General features: G+C 32.3%; 1 protein-coding gene across 1 annotated transcript; it reads left to right on the top strand.

Moving 5' to 3' along the window:
- The first annotated feature begins 6 nt into the window (after nt 1-6).
- On the top strand, nt 7-17311 carry LOC132736272 (ferrochelatase, mitochondrial-like). The gene is made up of 11 exons (XM_060723373.1): nt 7-160; nt 1886-1982; nt 5473-5592; nt 6546-6694; nt 10055-10127; nt 11866-12034; nt 13208-13306; nt 14097-14204; nt 14611-14775; nt 15843-15899; nt 16615-17311. Exons 1-11 carry the CDS (start codon nt 70-72, stop codon nt 16810-16812), a joined length of 1326 nt encoding a protein of 441 aa, XP_060579356.1. The 5' UTR covers nt 7-69; the 3' UTR covers nt 16813-17311.
- Nucleotides 17312-20566: the final 3255 nt, after the last annotated feature.

The raw sequence follows: 20566 nt of genomic DNA, 5'->3' as shown, positions 1-20566 counted from the left end.
TCAAAGTTAATAAGGGTCTAAAAACCGGGAACCAAACCTGGAAAACCCGGAAATAAACTTAGTATCGGGATGTCTATGTCTATTTATAGTAACCAAATGTCAGTTCACATCAAACCTCCGGTGAAAAACATGGCAAAAATATGCAGACAGATTTTTACAGGTAAATGTCTTTTGATTTGTTTTGTAATTGCATCTTAGTACTCAAAATTATAATCACTTATTTTGAATTGTGTTGTCACTCATATCAAACGAGCACTGAATGCAAAAGTCGCCTGTAAAACATTTTGATTGCGTAACATTTAGAATCGGGACTTGTGTTATTCTGAAATGTCACAGACCCAAAGTTAGTCTTAATACTATATGTAAAGACATTGTGTGCTTGCGTTGTACTGACATGTCGAGCAAGCAGATAGATATCTGAAAGTATGCATTACGTCATGTGTACATGTATGCTGAAGGTTAACATTACTTTTTGTATAATGTATTTTTATCTTATTTAGTAATTAGATCTCTTTCTATCTGTCTATGACCATATTACACATATAACCAAATGTTATTAGCTTCATTAAGGCAAGTTTTTGTTTAGTTTTTAGCTGTTCAGTTAGAGCTATTGCTACTATCCATTTCCTTTGCGCTCCAAAAACAAATCATTAGCCCCTGTTTTTTTATTTCTAAATAAAAACAACCCATTAGACAAGTCCTTCAAGTAGACCAGACTGAACTTGACGTTGACTCATAATTGAGTTTGACCTTCAACATCATATAAGTTTAGATTTTGTTTGATTGGCTATAACTTTGTTATTTGTGAATTAATTGTCTTCATACTTCATCTTGGTGTCTTCAATCATTTAGACAAGATCTTCAATTAGACCAAATTGATCATGACCTTCACTCATCAATAACCTTGACCCTTAGAGGTCAAATTACTATTATGTCACAGTTTTTGTTAAATTGAACTTAGCTTTAGCAGGTGAGGTGGTTTGACCTGGAAGTTTGTAACAGTTCAACACCCAAGGTTAGCCAAAATTATCTTTCCTTTTTTCAGTGCCATATCACCTATACTGTATTGGTGCACCTTCACCTTTGAGTGACCTTCACAATCTAGGTCATATTGTTGAATGTCATAACTTTGTTATTCATTATAATGAAACAGAATGTTAAGTTTTATTCTGACATAGTCATACTTACTGGGACAAAACAACACTTATGACAACACTAGCTGTCATGTTGAATAATTCAAGTATGACCTTGACTGTCAAGGTCAAATATGAAACTTTAATTATATTTTGTACAGCAAAATTGTGTTTCCTTGAAGTATTCTTAACTACAATATTCTTCCTCTGGTGTTTTTAACTGAAGAAATATGAAAAAGTCAAGCATGGACTGGTAGCATTGCAGTGGCTCTTGTTTTTTTTTCTGGTTATAGCACAATAAATGGACTCTAAATTTTGTAGTTAATTTCCATAATTAACTGTTTTTTTTTCTCAAAATTTGAAGAAATTCTAATAGTCCTTTATATAAATGAGTGCACCAATAGATCTGCTGGTGGTCAAAGAGATTTAAGCCATGCTATGACAAAACCAACATAGTGGGTTTGCAACCAGCATGGATCAAGAGCAGATGGCCTGGATGCGGAGGGTGGTCTGGATCCATGCTGTTCGCAAACCTATTATGTTGGTTTTGTCATGGCGCGGCTCATTTAAGTTCTACTGTGTAAAATATATTAATGTCAAATCTAGTACTTAAATTGGCTTTTCAGATTTATAGCCTACCCGTTTACTGATTATTTAAATTATGAACATAAACCTAAGATACATGTAGGATATGTGTGACTGATAATGAAGAAAGCATTATAACTGTCCATGTATTATTTGTCATTTTTCAGTATTACAGAACCACAGTTTAAGAGGACAAAAAGGACAGGAATGTTGTGCTTTGATATCTTGTTACTATGGGAACAGAAGGTTTGCTAGTTCAGAGAGGTAACTAAGATTTTGTTTCAGAAAGTTCTACCTTTATTAAGGTTATCTTTATATTACAATACTAATGACAGATTATTCAAAACATATATTGTCATAGGGTAAAAAAAATTATGCAGCTTACAGGACCCTCAAGACTGTGACCATTCTCATGGAATTCAGCAGCTTTACTAAGGTAGCAACTAGCACATTTTCATACCAATCAGTGATCACTTTTATACCATAACATATTCCTTAATTATCTTGAAATTGTTCTTTGAATTTCATGTGAGTACAAAGAATGAGTCACATTGGCTCAGAGTTTGACACCATTGGACCCAAAATTTGGGCGTCAAGTAGCTATGGGTTAGGAAATTGAGCAGCCTGACTAAGATTTGAACCCATGACTAATTGAATACTGCTATTAGGCTCTATTTTCTAAACTTCTTGGCTCCTTATTAACAGAACATGTATGATAATCTTTGACTTATTTAGAACTTTTGTTAACAGATGCAATTAAAAGTAAGACTTATAACACGGGGGTGGAACCCCATATGAATCTCAAAAATGAGCATCGGTAAAAATGATATGTGAATTTTCGCTGCACCAGATGTGAAGCATAACACCAGATGTGACTGGAAAAATAGGCTGATCGCAGGGTAAGTTTTCATCTTTTTAAATATTTATATAAAATTCAATCCTTTTTTTTAAGAAAATCGAAATGTGATTCTACCCTCCTGACTCTCCTCTATATTACCCAATGTTGTTTTGGATTTCTATGCAGTCTTTATCGAGATATTCTTTCCGTCGTGGGTTCTGGTGTGTCCAAAACATGCAATGTGAATGAAGAAAATGTCACTAAACGGTCTCAAAAAATAGAGAGTTTACGAAATCTCACTACAGGTCGATGCTAAACATTCAAACAAATCCTGGTTTAAACATTTATTGAGATTTGGCTACATACAAGGGAATCGCTGCTCAAATTGTATTTGAGCTCCAGATGTGCTTAAGAGATTCATAAGTGATGTAGAAAACCATCTACAAAACAACGGACCACTTCCATATAATCATTGAATAGCCAATCTATAGAAACAATATAGGTTTTGCAGCTTTGGCTGGAAGTTCAATTGTAACATGAGTGTGTTTGATTACCACAGTGACAGAGCTTACTAGCTTATGCTAGCATTAGATACACTAAGAGGCCCGAGTACATGAAAATGTTGACGGAGAGCGGATAGTTCTCTTATGATAAACAATTCACTAATAAATAATATGTAACTTGGACAAACCAAACTGAACGTATTGAACTTTGTAAAGCTATCGTGTCATATAATATGTTTCTAAATAATAATGTTTACATTCATAAAAATATCTATATATCAAGTTATAGTTATATCGACAGACTGTTATGTGTAAATATCATGGCCTGATGCGACATCGAAGGTTTACTTTACAGAATATGGGCTGCGAACATTGTCTGAAACCCGAGATGCCGCCCCAGGTCATGATATTTCTTCATAATAGTAGAGTTCGATATATTATAACTGTTTTATCGCATGATAAACAGAAATGAGAATTTTAATAAACATAAAATTTCAATTTATGATTGGCTTCTCTCCATAAATTAACCTTTTCACTGTCATAGGGACGGCTTATGCCGTCCCTGTTATTTTCGGCGTATTTGCCATATGGACGGCTTTTGCCGTTTCTATAATAATCATAATAATAATGGGACTTAATAGTTGTGAATTGAATATTAAGCGTTTTTCCTTTGAATTGGAAAAAAAGTAATACGTGCACTTTCTGGTAAATTCTTGGACTTTGGAGTCTGCGATACGCGGAATCTTTTGACACATGGGGACAATTTAAAAGGCGAAAAAGGAGATGTAAGCGCTGATGACTTCCTCTTTTCACGATACATGTGACGTTTTATTCTTGAAAGTTTTAAACCTTTCTTTCTTGTGCCTAGAAAACGACCCATTTTCCTGGAAAAAAAATAACAAAAGAAAAGATACGAATTACGAAAGTGTTTATAATTTACAGTTCCCACTGAAATAATAGTTATAAAGCGGAGAATAAGTTTAGTGATATTTTTGCGTACATGAACATTTTCAGGAAACAATCTATGTGCATTATGAGCTACGCATGTCCGCTCAATACGGTTAAGATATGTTAAAGTTTCTTTAAAACCATTCAAAGAATTACAGAGCAGGGATAAAATTCAGATAGGCATTGACCCATAATTGCGACTGTGGGCATGAAGTGAACCATGTAAATATTCTGCAGGGACGTTTCTTGATGTGGAAAATAAATTTGATCTTTTTTTTGAAGTTTATCACTTACTTTCTTACAGCATCATAACAAATTCAAACACGCTTCACATTACTCCCCTATTAAGCAGACAGTGCAGTCGAGTGAATAATTAATTAATTAATTAATTAATTAATGCATGGTGGCATAAAAAGGGAAAGATTGCAGTACACACGACGTCAATAAGTCAAAATAAGCAAGGCCTTCCCACCATATCTACGTATTTTCAAAACCTTTCTATGCAGAATGTCTTATATCTCTTTCTATATGGATACTATGTTATTCAAGCTCGTCTCGTGAAAATGTGTCTACTTCGGTTAATAGTATTTATTACAGAATGATACACAATAGAATAAATTCTAGATTGCTGTATTTTAGTGATGCGTAATTATGTTGCTTATTTTCTATGTTATGCACATATTAATCTCTTCAGCACATCTGGAGCTCAAATGGAATTTTGAGCAGCGATTCCCTTGTATGTAGCCAAATCTCAATAAATGTTTAAACCAGGATTTGTTTGAATGTTTAGCATCGACCTGTAGTGAGTTTTCGTAAAATTTCTGTTTTAGGCCGTTTAGTGACATTTTCTTCATTCACATTGCATATTTTGGACACGCCAGAACCCACGACGGAAAGAATATCTCGATAAAGACTGCATAGAAATCCAAAACAACAAAGGGTAGTATAGAGGAGAGTCAGGAGGGTAGAATCACATTTCGATTTTCTTAAAATAAGGATTGAATTTTATATAAATATTTAAAAAGATGAAAACTTACCCTGCGATCGACCTATTTTTCCAGTCACATCTGTTGTTATGCTTCACATCTGGTGCAGCGGAAATTCACATATCATTTTTACTGATGCTCATTTTTGAGATTCATATGGGGTTCCACCCCCGTGTATAATGACATGTTTGTAGTAAAATAAGCAGATTTAAAATGGCTGATTTGTATGAGAAAGAGTCAATTTATTTTTCAGTAAAAAGAATGACAATGCCATGTTATTTTATTCATCAAATTTATTTTGATAGTAAGGTGTACAATATTGATAGGTGAAATAAAAAAACATTATAGTACATTGTAAAATATTTATAGGTGAAACTGAATTAAAATTTTTGATAGTTTGTTGTATGATATCATATTGACAGGTGAAATGAAATTTGATCTTCTGATTATATTGAGAATTAATTCTTTCTTTTGAACAGCAAAGCAAAGACTGGGATTTTGATGTTGAATATGGGTGGTCCAGAGACGTTAGATGAAGTCCATGACTTTTTGTTGAATTTGTTTAAAGATAGGGATCTTATACAACTGCCTGCACAAAGGTTTGTTTTGTTTAAGTTCTTCAATTGTGTAGATTTAATAAAGCTGTTTATTTTATTTTTTTTGCAACATAAGACCTACATGAAATAAAGGTCATATGAAGTTTTTTCCATTTCTTGTTGAGAATTACATGTATAGGAAAGAATTTAAAGCTGCATGCCTCCGGATGAGCCAAAATATTTCAAGAAAATTAAACTTGGGGAATATGTTCTAAGATTTTAAGAAAAGTAAAAATATTAAAGATTCAAGTGATAATTTATATCTTATGTGCAATTAATGACTAATTTTTGCAGTATTTATTACCATATATCTACTGCGTTAGTAACGCAGTAGGGGTTATTTTTGCATATTTTGACCTCTTTTTAGTAATTTACGTCGATTATAAGTGCCGATTGCAATGTGTCAAGTTCACTAAACAATATTTTGCTTTTCATTACATTTTCAAAATTTGCATGAAAATTAAGACATATCTGGAGGCGTGCTGCTTTAAAAAGAATAAAGAAAAAGAAGAAACTTTGAAAGCTTCATCATCAGAAATAACACTCTCTTGAACCCCTGACCTGGTGGTTTAATCCTGCCTGGAACTTTCAATGTTTTCATGTTAGGAAGCAAAGCAGCTTTGAGCTACAGTAATTGAGGAATTGTTGATTGTTCTACCAAAATGTCTGTTTATGTTTAAGATAGATAGAAATATCTTTATTTTTAGAACAGTAGTATACACCCAGAGCCTAGGAACTCAGTAAATGTATATTTGTGTAATCGGTATATGAAAAATCGCATATAATTATATATATATCATTGCCCTTGAATGAAAAATTGACAAGTCTGAGGAACAATTTTATCTTCTTTTGAATGAACTGAGTTTGAATTAACTGAGGTCAACAGTATTGGCTCAGTTAGGTTTCTTGTTTTTGACATTGCATAATTGTTGATTACTAAATATTATGATTAACAGTAAACTAGGGCCAGTTATAGCAAGCAGACGGACACCTAGTATACAGAAACAGTATCATGAGATTGGTGGAGGTTCTCCCATCAAGAAATGGACGACACTTCAAGGACAGGGAATGGTTGATATACTAGATAAGATTAGTCCACAAACAGGTACAGACATATATCTCGTACAACATATCATATGATACAATTGTTTTCGTTAACCTTTTACCTGCTGACTTTGTGCAACAGACGCGTCCAGATTTGACTTTAGAACAGTCCATAACAAGCTTAAAGGGACTCCACTGAGGTTTAAAAGCCTAAAAACATAACATTAGCATTCCTTACATAAATGAGCTGGGGCACTTTAAACAGAAATATATGCAAAGATAGTTAAGAAATATTCTTTGAAATAAATTGAAAATCATAATTTTATGCTTTTCTTAGCTCGATTTGAGTGAAAAGCATTTAAACGCTTTTTCATTTTGGGTCATTTTTTACAATTTGAATAATTATGGAAAAACAAAGTGTGTGAATGATCTTAAATTTTGCACAAAGATTACAGGTCTAAACTTACATCAAATGGAACATTTATCTGGAAAAAATATTTTCAGTCCAATCATGTCAAAAAATCTCAGTGGAGTCCCTTTAAAGGTTTTCAATATCAAAATATAAAATAAATAAGCTGCCAACAGTCTAGAGGCTGGTCAGACTGCATGGATGTGCAAACTGGTCGGACTCTAAACTGGTCGTAAAGGCAGATTTATACTTTTGGTTCCAGCAGGTTAAGGTATAAATTTGATACTCAAAATTACTATGTTTGTGATTTTGTTCATTAAAAGTTACATTCTAAGAGCTTCAAAGTTATGTATGAGTTAAGTATACTCGAGCATGGGGTTTCTTATGATGGCATATAATACTTGATTAGAGTTATTATGGAACTTACTGGTGTTAAGGTGACAACAGACACTTTCCGTGGTAATCACATAAATGTCATTTAAACCAACTTATTTTAGTAAAAATTGTTATTTATTTAATCTTTGCGCATTAAATGTCGTTGATCATCATAAAAAATAACATATTTGAAAAAAATGCCTTTGTAAATGATTTGATTTTTAATAAAAATCCTAAAATTTTAAATCGTCATATCAAAGTCATTTTTTATCTTTTTGTCATCAAACTTTCGGAAAATAAACATACTTATAATATCTGGGGAACCGTGTCTCAAATTTTTTCTATCTTTTCCCAAAAAAATATTACGTAACGTCAAACATTTTATGCGACTTTTTTCACCATACATATTACGTAATTAAAGATAATTAAGTCGCTGATTGAGCGAACAAAAATCCCTGACACGGTTCCCTCCGTAAATGAATTCCCTTTCATGTGCTTTAAACCGCATGTTAATTGCTTGATTATTAAAAAAGTTATACCGATTCAAAGTTAGTCCGACACGCATCAAACGAAGTGTCATAAATCGGCTGTTCTCTCTCGAACCCCTACGTTTCACGCTAAATAATTGCATAATACACAAATATCGCACCAGAGAGGGTCACAAGTTGCGGTAACATACTCTAACAACATTTTATGACCCAGTGACATCTGACCAATTAAAAAGTTGCTGATTAATATCAGTTTATAACAGAAATTTCTTCAAATCTTAACGTGATTTACCGTCAGTCTGGTATCGGTCGCACATGTCACGTGACTTTCGGTAAAATTTGAGGCACTCGGTGGGGGGAAATGGGACGTATTTGTGCACCGCTAGCGGGGTATTTAATTGTTTCACATTTGAAGTTTATTATTATTATCATCAGCATTATTATTATATTATACCAGTGTCACTCTATCTGTGTATTCGTGTATGAATTTCCGTTAAAATATAAATTAAAATTACAAAAAAACTGAGCTTCTGACAGTCTTTTAAAGTCCACGGTAGATGTACAAATAAGAACGGGATATTATATATTTTTTCCTCCAAATTGATATAAATGCTTCACATATTTTAATAGAAATAAAAGGTATCACTCGATCATTATGATCTGACCTTCTTGACTTCTATTATCATGAAAAGCATCCATGCACGGCATGGAGATCCAGTTTCTACTGGGATATACAATAAATTCCAAACTTTCTCCCAGGTTTATTAGTACTGTGTTCAATTTACTAGCGAACAATTTATTCAAAGCATTCACTGATAATTTATTTTATTATCTTTTTTTATTGATTCATAGAGTATGGTGGCATATTTCTGCCACCAGATAACCTGCTAACTAACTAGTTAATTAAGAGGTTAACTAGTTACGTAACTAGTTAACCTCTTAATTTTAAGATGATAATATAATAAAAGGATGCCAGTTGCAGGCACTAACATGCATTTATTTCCCGTTATGATCTTTTCTTTATTGAAAAAATTAACTAGTTACGTAACTAGTTAACCTCTTAATTAACTAGTTTGTTATCAGGTTATCTGGTGGCAGAAATATGCCACCATGAATAGAGAAATAATCATCCTTAGACAACCTAAAATGGTTTAGAAATTTGTCAGGGACACCTTACCACAAGGCGTTCACATAAACAATGTTGTCTGTTTTTGTTGTTGTTTTACTTGACATTGTTAGAAAACGAGGTTGAATGTAAAGCAAGCCCTTGAATCCGTACAAAAGTCCATAAACTCAATGTAATATCAATCAGATTAACGGGACAGACAAATTATTTTCACACATTATGGATATTTTAGCAACTATATTTTTAATCAACCCCGTGGTCGTGCGATTTGTCGCTATGATTAATTATTTATGTTTCATACATTATGTTACGTACATTGGCCGACAATTTCTTATTTTATAAAAGAAGGCTAAATAAAAGGTAGACGATATTCATAAAAGATGTACGGTATTTGTACGATACACGAATTACGAGTAGTATGGACCAGTATGGACCGGTAATTCACGCATATATGGAACTACCGATTTCCCTCATTGATGCCTCAACAGGGGGCGGAGCGTTATCGATAATTGACAGGTTACGCGATAGCAGATAAAAATGGTACAGGTACCGTTTTAAAACGTTTAAAAACACATTTTTTGGACTAACTGCTTCCAAAATTAAATCACGAATGTGTTCAGAAAAGGTTGATAAATATACTAAGCAAAAAATCTCATTTTAGTTATTTTCAGTGATAATTGACTCCGTTGTCACCTTAACATGGTATTCATGATATTCACATGGAAATAGATATATGTTGTCTCAGGCATTATTGAAGGTGGTTTTTTTTTGTCGAATATCTGAACATATTTTTTTTTTCTGAATTTTACACTTAATGTGTCTTAAGTTTAAAGAATAGCTTATTTTGGTTTTGCATGTACATATAAGTTTAACTTCCACAAGAAAAGTTTTCTTTAAATAATCCATTTTGATGTTTAAAGAAAAGTAAAGTATACAGTCCTTGTGAAGCATTTGTCAAAATTTAATATTTATTTAAAATATACATGTATAACTTTAATTTAATTGTTTACCTGTTTTTTACAGCACCACATAAGTTCTATATTGGATTCAGATATGTGAACCCTCTTACAGAAGATGCCATTGAGCAAATGGAAAGGTAAATTATAAAAACATTTTTGATGATTTGAAAAATAAATTCATTATAAGCTAGTGTTTACTTCTGAGAAAGATGATCAATTTTTAATTTTTTTTATTAGCTCACCTGTCACAAAGTGACAGGGTGAGCTTTTGTGATCGCTTTTCGTCCGGCGTCCGTCCGTAAACTTTTACTTTAAATGACATCTCATCATAAACCACTAAGCCAATTTCATCCAAACTTCACAAGAATGTTCCTTTGGTGATCACCTTTAAAAATCGTTCAAAGAATTTAATTCCATGCAGAACTCTGGTTGCCATGGCAACCAAAAGAAAAAACTTTAAATATCTTCTTTTAAAAAAACCAAAGAGCTAGAGCCTAGATATTTGGCATGAAACATCATCAAGTGAGTGTCTACCAAGTTTGTTCAAATAAAAGCCCTGGGGTCAAAATTGGCCCCGCCCCAGGGGGTCATTGATTTTCCCTATATGCATATAGTAAAAACTTAAAAAATCTTCTTTTAAAGAACCAAAAGAGCTAGAGCTTAGATATTTAGCATGAAACATGTTCTAATGGGTGTCTACAAAGTTTGTTCAAATAAAAGCCCTGGGGTCAAAATTGGCCCTGCCCCAGGGGTCATTGATTTTCCTTATATGTGTATAGCAAAAACTTAAAAAAATCTTCTTTTAAAGAACCAAAAGAGCTAGAGCTTAGATATTTAGCATGAAACATGTTCTAATGGGTGTCTACAAAGTTTGTTCAAATAAAAGCCCTGGGGTCAAAATTGGCCCCGCCCCAGGGGTCATTGATTTTCCTTATATGTGTATAGCAAAAGCTTAAAAAAAATCTTCTTTGAAAAAACCCAAATAGCTAGAGTTTAGATATTAAGCATGAAACATCTTCTAGTGAGTGTCTACAAAGTTTGTTCAAATAAAAGCCCTTGGGTCAAAATTGGCCCCGCCCCAGAGGTGTCATTGTTTTTAACTATATGTGTATAGTAAAAACTTAAAAAATCCTTTTTAAAAACCCAATGAGCCAGAGGTTAGATGTCTAGCATGAAACATTTTCTTGTGGGTGTCTACCAAGTTTGTTCAAATAAAAGCCCTGGGGTCAAAATTGGCCCTGCGGGGGGGGGGGGGGGGAGGGCAGCAGAAGGGCAGAGGTCATTGTTTTTCATTATATGTGTGTAGCAAAAACTTAACATCATGAAACATCTTCTAATGGGTGTCTTCCAAGTTTGTTCAAATAAAAGCCATGGGGTTTAAACTGGCCCCGCTCTGGGGGCCTATATACAGGTGAGCAACCTCTGGGCCATCATGGCCCTCTTGTTTGAAACATTTTTTATTTAAGGTATATCAGGTATGTATATTTATTTACAGTATCCGCAACTGGCTACAAAGTAGATTATATTGATAACGCCATTAATATGCTGTAGCGGTAGATAATAAATCCATCAATATATGTACCTGTTAATATTAAATTATTAATGTTAATATATATATTACTGGGTATATTTTATATACCTGGGTATATTTTGTTTAATGATGTGTACTTTTGAACATATAACTTTTATGTCTAATTTAACAAAAAGTGGGATGAATCATTGTAAATTTAAAAAAAAAAGCACAAAAAATGTTAATTTTTTTAACATTTGATAAAAAAAGAAATCTTAGTATGATTAAAGTTTGGTGACTGGTCATTAATCTTTGGTGAGTCATAATTTGTGTACTGAATATCAATTCATATTGTTTATCTGCAGTGATGGTGTTACGAGAGGTATAGCTTTCACTCAGTACCCACAATACAGTTGTTCTACAACAGGAAGTAGTATGAATGCTATTTATAGACATTATCGAAATCGAAGCTCTGTAAGTCAGATAGCGTGGAGCAGTATTGACAGGTGGCCAACAAATAAAGGACTTATAAAGGTATAATTATCATAGATGTCTTGTTAAAGACACCTGCTATAAACAACTATACCTGATGAAAATGTTTGCGTTTCTTGATAAAACACTGGAGTTTACTTCTATATTCATATTTATTTACATTGTTAAAGTAATGGAGTACATGCACAGCCGTTAAGGAATAAAAAACTGAAAAGCTCTACAATCCACATTTTTAAACTAACATGTGTAAATATGAAATCTGGGTCAAGTTGAAAAACAGGTCTCCAGAGGCCAAAATCTAGGTCACCCTGTCATATCACATGATAACCTTCTTAAGACTCTGTAAGTCAGTTTTGATTGAATACTTATAAAACTTTGTAAGAATGTAATGTGTTTATGATATCTTGAATAAGATCAAGCAAGGGTCATCATAAAAATATTGCATCATAATGTCAAAATTGATTAAAACCTTGTTATCATTAAATAGAACAGAAGATCAAAGAAGTTAATAACTAGGTTAAAAACTAGGTCAAATGTGGTTATAAACTAAGAAAAATGTATATAACAAATGAAAATATTGATAATGTCATCATATATACTGGTAAATGTTCATACTCTTGAACATGTATAGAGATTAACTAATAATTGTTACAATTGTCACTTAGTAGAGCATTTTAAGGATCATACTAGTTTTATAGTAGAGTCAGATTAACTGTTTAAAATATTCATATAAAATATATTTGTTTTGTATTTATATTGATTCAAAAGTTTGGTTTTCATGCAATACATACATGTGAACTTTTTCTGGTGCCAAGTAGGGAGATTTGACCCTAAAAGTAGGTAGATTGAGTCTGTTGGGAGGGAGATTTTTGGAAACCGGACTTTTTGCGTACAGGAAGGTCTTAACACACAATAATTAAAAGCATTAACTACAAGTTCTTTAAAAACATTTTATTTTGCATGATAACTAATTAACAACCCAATTTTATCATTAAAAAATTTTCTTTATAAAACATACATGTTTTTTTTCCACTGCACTTGTGTTTTGATGTTTATGTAATTTACTCAACTTTCACTTCACTTATTGCCAATATATTAATCAAATTTATTGCTTAAAAATTATTGTTTACCGATATAATTTTTTTTTTGTGGGGGGTGGGAGGGAGTTATGGAGTTATAATGTTTTAATAAAGTTTTTGTTTTAATATTTTATAGACACATGCTGATCATATACGTGCAGAATTGGAGAAATTTCCGGAAGAAGTTAGAGATGAAGTTGTTATCCTGTTTTCAGCACATTCCCTACCTCTTAAGGTTAATTAAATTTTAACTTTACTGAATGTATATTTAATTCTGAATTAATTATTATGTATTTCTGACATATATTTTGTTTTGTAGACAATTGTTTTGATTTATCATGTAACTGTAGACTATTAATTTCTGTTTGTAAATTGTTTCCTTATGGATTTTGCAGAATTATTTTAAGTGAGACCTTCATGGAGTGTTTATGATTGTTGCCTGCTTATCTCTTATATTATTTATGTCGGTTTCTCATATTCTCATGCATGAGAACATTAAAAAAACTTGGAAAAAAAACCCATAAGGTAATGATGTTTTATTGAGATAAATTCAGTAACAAAATGAGCCGCGTCATGACAAAACCAACATAATGGGTTTGCAACCAGCATGGATCCAGACCAGCCTGCGCATCCGCGCAGTCTGATCAGGATCCATGCTGTTCGCTTACCAACTCTATTACAAGTAGAGAAACTGATAGTGAACAGCATGGATCCTGATCAGACTGAGAGGACTGACGCGGCTCAAATTGTTTTTTATATTTTAGAGTTATTTTACTAAAGGCCAAACTATGGTGTCATTCAATAAATTATGTCAAAGTTTTAGTGTTCCCAAATGTAACTCTGTATGTACCCATAACCCTACAATACAGGTTAAGGTAAAAAAGACATGACTGTAAAGAATTCCTGTAAGATAAAAGAGACATTTGTTTCTTACAAATAAAATAACTTGAAGAATAGACTCTTAGGGAAGTTCAAAAAATATTTTTAAAATCATACAATGTAATTTAGCTTTAAATAAATTTTAGAGTCAGAATCGAGGAGACCCATACTCTACAGAAGTTGGTGCTACTGTGTTAGCTGTGATGGAAGAGTTGGGTAACTCACATCCATACCGGCTAGTCTGGCAATCAAAGGTACTTATCTTGATTCCTCCTTCACATTAATTCTTATATCTTGTCATATACCAGTAGATCAATGTAACCCCATTTGGTATGGTTCATACCACATGCTCCTCAACGCTGTAGGTTTAAATCTTGCCAGGGATTGTAGATTCTTTCATGTGAGGAATCTTTCCAGCTAGCTTACAGAACGTTGGTGGGTCTACTCAGGTGCCCTTTTTCGTGCCTGAATCGATGCACAAAGAGGTAACCGAGGTCTTCCTTAACCAGTAAAGCTAGAAAGTTGTCGTATAACAATTACAGTGTTGGTCCTTAATCCATGATCATAATTATAGATTTTAAGAAAAAAAATATTTTTGAAATAATCATAAAAGCCATTAATATAATAGTTACAGTCATGGCATTGATATAATATTTACAGGTAGGCCCGTTGCCATGGTTATCACCACAGACAGATGATGCCATCAAAGGTTTGGTTGCTAGGGATAAGAAGAACATCATCTTGGTGCCAATAGCATTTACAAGTGACCATATAGAGACATTGTTTGAACTGGATCTAGAATACGCAAAAGGTCTAGGGGAGGAGGTATTGTATACTGGTTATACTTTCTTGTATTGTAAACATTGTTTATTTAAACTTGATTGTGAAGGAAGCTTTTAGCATCTTTCCAACCACTTTTGAGACTGTTTCCTAGAACTATACAGTACAAGTGTTATATAAAGAAACATGGCTTCACCTTTATACAACATTTCCTGAGTGAGAAATCCAGACAGCTAGGTTAATTATGGAAGGATGATGGTTCTACTTAGGACTCACTGGTAGTTGAAGTAAGATACAGAACTGTGTTGCATCAAATATTCCTCCACATGCAATGCTGGAAAGTTGCAATATTACCTAAATACTCTTATAGTGTTGGTGTGGTATTAAATTTAAACCAAGTTGTAGAATTATATAATAGACAAGGGTTGAACATACCACTATCACAAAGTAAAAGACATAATTACCACTATCACAAAGTAAAAGACACAATTACCACTATCATTAAGTAAAAGACATAATTACCACTATCACTAAGTAAAAGACATAATTCCCACTATCACAAAGTAAAAGATGCAATTACCACTATCATTAAGTAAAGACATAATTACTGCTATCACTAAGTAAAAGACATAATTCCCACTATCACAAAGTAAAAGATGCAATTACCACTATCATTAAGTAAAAGACACAATTACCACTATCACTAAGTAAAAGACACAATTACCACTATCACAAAGTAAAAGACACAATTACCACTATCATTAAGTAAAAGACATGATTCCCACTATCATAAAGTAAAAGGTACAATTACCACTATCATGAAGTAAAAGGTACAATTACCACTATCATTAAGTAAAAGGTACAATTACCACTATCATTAAGTAAAAGGTACAATTACCACTATCATTAAGTAAAAGGTACAATTACCACTATCATTAAGTAAAAGACATGATTCCCACTATCACAAAGTAAAAGGTACAATTCCCACTATCACAAAGTAAAAGGTACAATTACCACTATCATTAAGTAAAAGGTACAATTACCATCATCACAATTATTTTGAAAATATTTAATTAAACAATTGCATGTAACTGTGTTATTTGATATTGCAGCTTGGTGCTAATATCCGCAGATCAGGGGCTCCCAATGGAAATCCTATCTTCATCAATGTAAGTGTTTGTTTATTATTCTATTGATTTTCTGTCTGTAATGATTAACATGTAAATTTCTTCAGAAATATGTTTTGCTGTCATCAGATTAAATATTATAACATACGTTTATAGAAGTACATTGTATTTGAAAGTTAAGATACATATTGTTTGTTCATACCAGATAACTAAAACTGACCATGGTCATAACATATATAAGCAATGTTAAGAATATCCACAAGTGAGACCACCCTGCAATTAAGACCACCTTAGTCTATTTAGTGGTCTTTATAGAAGGTTACTGTAGTTTCTATGACAAGATGATGATTATTTATATTATTACAACAAGTTAAATAATGTAGATTTCATGGGTGGTTCTTCCCCAGTCAAATGTTATTTTTTGTTTCCTCAACAAAAGTTACATATTGTACCAACTGTATGGTGATCTGGTTTATTCATTTATCTGAAAAAATCTTTAATTCTTTGCTCTATGAATCAGTTCATAAAAAAAAATGAATTAAGAAAAGTAATAAATTTTCTCAAGAAATGTTTGTTTTTGAGTAGTATACAAAAATTATTTTTATACAAATGTACCTCTCTATTGTTTTGTAGTTAACTGTTAAATTTGAAAATGATTATAGAATATTACATGTTAATCATGATTTTAATTGATTAAATATGTACTTGTTAAGATACTGACACTTTGACTTTTATCTCTCTTGTATTATTTTACCAGGCTTTAGCTAATATTGTAAAGGATCACTTAGATTCGGGACGATCTTGTTCAGCACAGAATGTTCTTCGATGTCCAATGTGCACCAACGCTGTGTGTGGTGAAACAAAACGATTCTTCGAGCACCAGCAAAGATACATCAGTAAACCGACAGAATCTCCAAACATGAAGTCAGCTGATAAGATGTCCCAAACAGCATAAAAGGGAAAAGGATAATTCTAGATTTGGTTGTGAAGTTGTTAAAAAGTCAAATATTTTCTTTGGTTTTATTTTTTTCCCCTCATAATCTTTGCACATAGGGCCGTCAATTGTTGTTTTTTTTTACATTTTGACGAGTTGAAATCTTTAACCATTTTACAAAAAAATATTTATTAAACTTTAAAGTTATTGACATAGACTGTTTATGTTATTGTTAAAACATTATGTTATTTTTTTAAAAAAAGATAACGAAAAAGAAGAATGATATCTGAAATCCAATTGCTGTCATTACAAACATATTTTAGGCATCATTTCTTATCTAATCTTTAAAACAGAAACAGATTGAAGAGAAGTTTTTCATTTACAAAAAGGCGTAAACAAATTTAAAAAAAAACACACAAATTTGCTGTTTCAAATACACGCCTAAGAAATAAAAGTCGCTTCTAAAGTGCTTGTAAATTTAAGCTGAAAACAAATACAATGAAGAATGTGTAGTGTAATGGGGCTTCTTGACGTTGACATAGTTATCGAGAAAAATACGAGATTTTTGATAATGAAAATTCATTTCTTATATCAGAGGTTGTGGGTACATTTATCACTTTTTGCCATGACTTTTACTGACAGACAACGGCTCTAAATTATACTATTAGAAGTAACACGTCATCATTCATATTGTGGTTTTGGAATTTAATGTTCTAAAAATGGTTAACAAGTTCGATGTAATGAAATAAAAAGAAAAGGAAATGCTATTGTAAACTAAGTTTAAAGGACGATATAGTTTGATTTACCATATTGTTTAATATATATGTACAATGTTTTTGTTGTTCGACTTTTGATAATCATTGATAATAAACATTGTTTTGGAGAAAAGAAGTTTGATTGGTTCACAATCCTTTGGTATGAAAGTATCTTGTACATTTTCTTTTGGAATTTAAAATAAACAGATATAAATTTTGATAGATTTCTGTTTTTGTGTTGTTTTATTTTACTCACCAAGATACGTAAACTAAGTAGATATAGTTTTATGTTAAATCACTTTGATATCCGAGGATATTTCCGATTAACCAGAATAATAAAGAAAGCAATATAGAACCAGGTTAGTCTACACACTACTGTATATCTGGAAGTACATGTACATGTATATATCGTATATCTTGTAGTACACTTTTGTACACCCTTACACGTAATACACGTCCGTACATCTTGAAGTACACTTCTTTACATCTTGTAGTGCACATCAGTAAATCACACAGTAAACTTCCGCACATCGTAAAGTTCAATTCCGTACATCGTATAGTTCAATTCCGTACATCGTACAGTATATTTCTGTACCTCGTATAGTACACATCCCTCCATCGTTTAGTACACTTCTGTAAATTGTATAGTACACTTCCCGACATCGTATTATACATTTCCTTCCCTACATCGTACAGTACATCGTATAGTACACATTCCTACATCGTACAGTACACTTCTGTACCTCGTATAGTTCACTTCTATACATCGTAACACTTCGTACATCGAATAGTTCGCTTCCGTACATCATACAGTTCACTTCGAATCCGCACATAGTCATAGTATAGTTCACTTCCGTTCATCGTATAATACATTTACGTGCATCGTACAGTATACTTCCATGCATCGTACAGTACACTTTCTTATTTTTTTACATCGTACAGTAACTTCCGTAAATCATGTAGTACACTCCCGTGCATCTCGTGGTACACGTTTCCAAAGTCTTTACTGCTTGATGTTATCTTTAGTGTTATGATGTGAAATATATTTGAATTGATAAAAAAATGTTTCAGAATCATGACAAGACATATGGTATTAGCATAACTCTCACAAGGTTAAAGGCAGCATCGTCACAGAATCATTTTACCTTGGAGCTCGTCTTGAAATATTAGAGATATAAAAATCAAACATAGCATTAAACATGTTTTTTGTTTACCTATTTTAGTATTTTTACAATAATACGACTACATGTATCTATGGTTACGATGATTTTCACTGCTGTTAACTCTTATAAGACTAAAACCAAATTATGCACGGTCGAAGTTACTTCCCTTTGTTGTGGTTTATTTAATTAATTCTTCTAGAGATGTTCAAAATTTCAAAGAAAGCAGGCATGTGTATTTTTTATGGCTTTGATAAAATCCAACAGTGATATTTTATTGATGAATAAATAATCAAAGTTTTATTTAGAAAACCGTTCATTTATCAAGTCATTTATGATTAGACTTCAAAACTACATAAAATTATACACCATTAATATTATAGGAAAGTCGGAACAGGGTCTGAACCATGCAATTTTCCACATTTGAAACTTTTTCTAAACAAAAAGAATACAAGAAAACAACTTGTTACAAGATTTTCAAGATTTTATTCAGTCATCAGGCATATAGTATGCATTAGATGTGAACACAAATATGAACACATGTATGATACACTTGAATACTTATATTTACCATAAATATTTTCATACGAGATGCCAATTTATCAATTTATAAGAGTCTATACTGACAACCATATTATCGCAGGTATATCATATTTATTAACTATTAATTTGTTGTAAATCTCTTTAGTACGGAATCACGTTAGTGACATTTTTAAAACTGTTAAATTTTGACGTACACATACAGATACTTGACAATAAGACGCTTACAATATTCCTCAACCATTATGAATATACTCTAAATGTTAATTATCGCATGGTTTGGAACTTTTTAATTGCGTTTCTTTTCTATTATCTATTAACTAAAATTTTAACTAGTTATACTGATAATTGTCGGATATTTTCCTACTGACTGACTGACTGACTGATAACATAGACTGATTGATAATGTCGCCGTCGCATTTGCAGGGTCGACATAGTACAACGCGAAGTGACATCGCGACAATACGAAGTGACATCGCGACAATACGAAATATCATAGCGACAATGCAATACGACACTCGACAATGCGAAGTGACATTGCGATATATCTGACACGAGTTTGGTATAATATGACTTTGAAAGGTCGTTGTTCAGTAAAGTTATATGTTTAAAAATACGATGTAGACCCAAAGTAGAGCCTCTGCTGTGTGACATAGTTTATCTGAAATAAGAGTCCGCAGGTTTTATAGAGTATATTTACAATTGTGGTGAAATTTCTTTTCTTCATCGTAGTATTTTATTATGAAATTTTGATGATTTCTTTGGAATGATATAAAGACGATAAAGGGTAAGCGTTTTAAATGTTTTATTTTCCTTTCCTACTTTTTGAATTATCACATTCCAACCTAATCTTTAACGTTGAAAATAACAACATATTTTGTAACGTTGAAAATAATATATTATGACTCAGCTAATGGCTTAATCTGTTTAGTCAAAGGAAGAATTTATTAATTTGAAACTAAACAAACCAACTATCTTTCAATTTACTCTGCTTTTCAGATTTTACAGATGATAAAATGATCCGAACAAAATTGATGCTGATTATGTCCCTTTGTTCATCTACAATGCCGACACCACTTTTATTTCCACGCATTAAAGATTCCAAGAAAGTTTATGAAAGCGTTATGAAGATATATAACAGTCATATCTTACCAGTAGAGGGTACTAAACCATTTAACATATTCACTTTGGTAAAGCTTACTGCAGTTGGAGAAATTGATGAACTGGATGAAAAACTCTCAACTGTAATGCAGCTAACCTCAGTGGTATGTACTAATTCACTATATGATTAAGCTATTCATTACAAACATATGATCGCTA

Source organism: Ruditapes philippinarum, unplaced genomic scaffold, assembly GCF_026571515.1.
Source record: "Ruditapes philippinarum isolate M1 unplaced genomic scaffold, ASM2657151v2 ctg2721_1_1_1_1, whole genome shotgun sequence".
Taxonomy (NCBI): domain Eukaryota; kingdom Metazoa; phylum Mollusca; class Bivalvia; order Venerida; family Veneridae; genus Ruditapes; species Ruditapes philippinarum.
The sequence above is the reverse complement of the archived record's forward strand: the minus strand, read 5'-3'. Positions and strand labels throughout refer to the sequence as shown.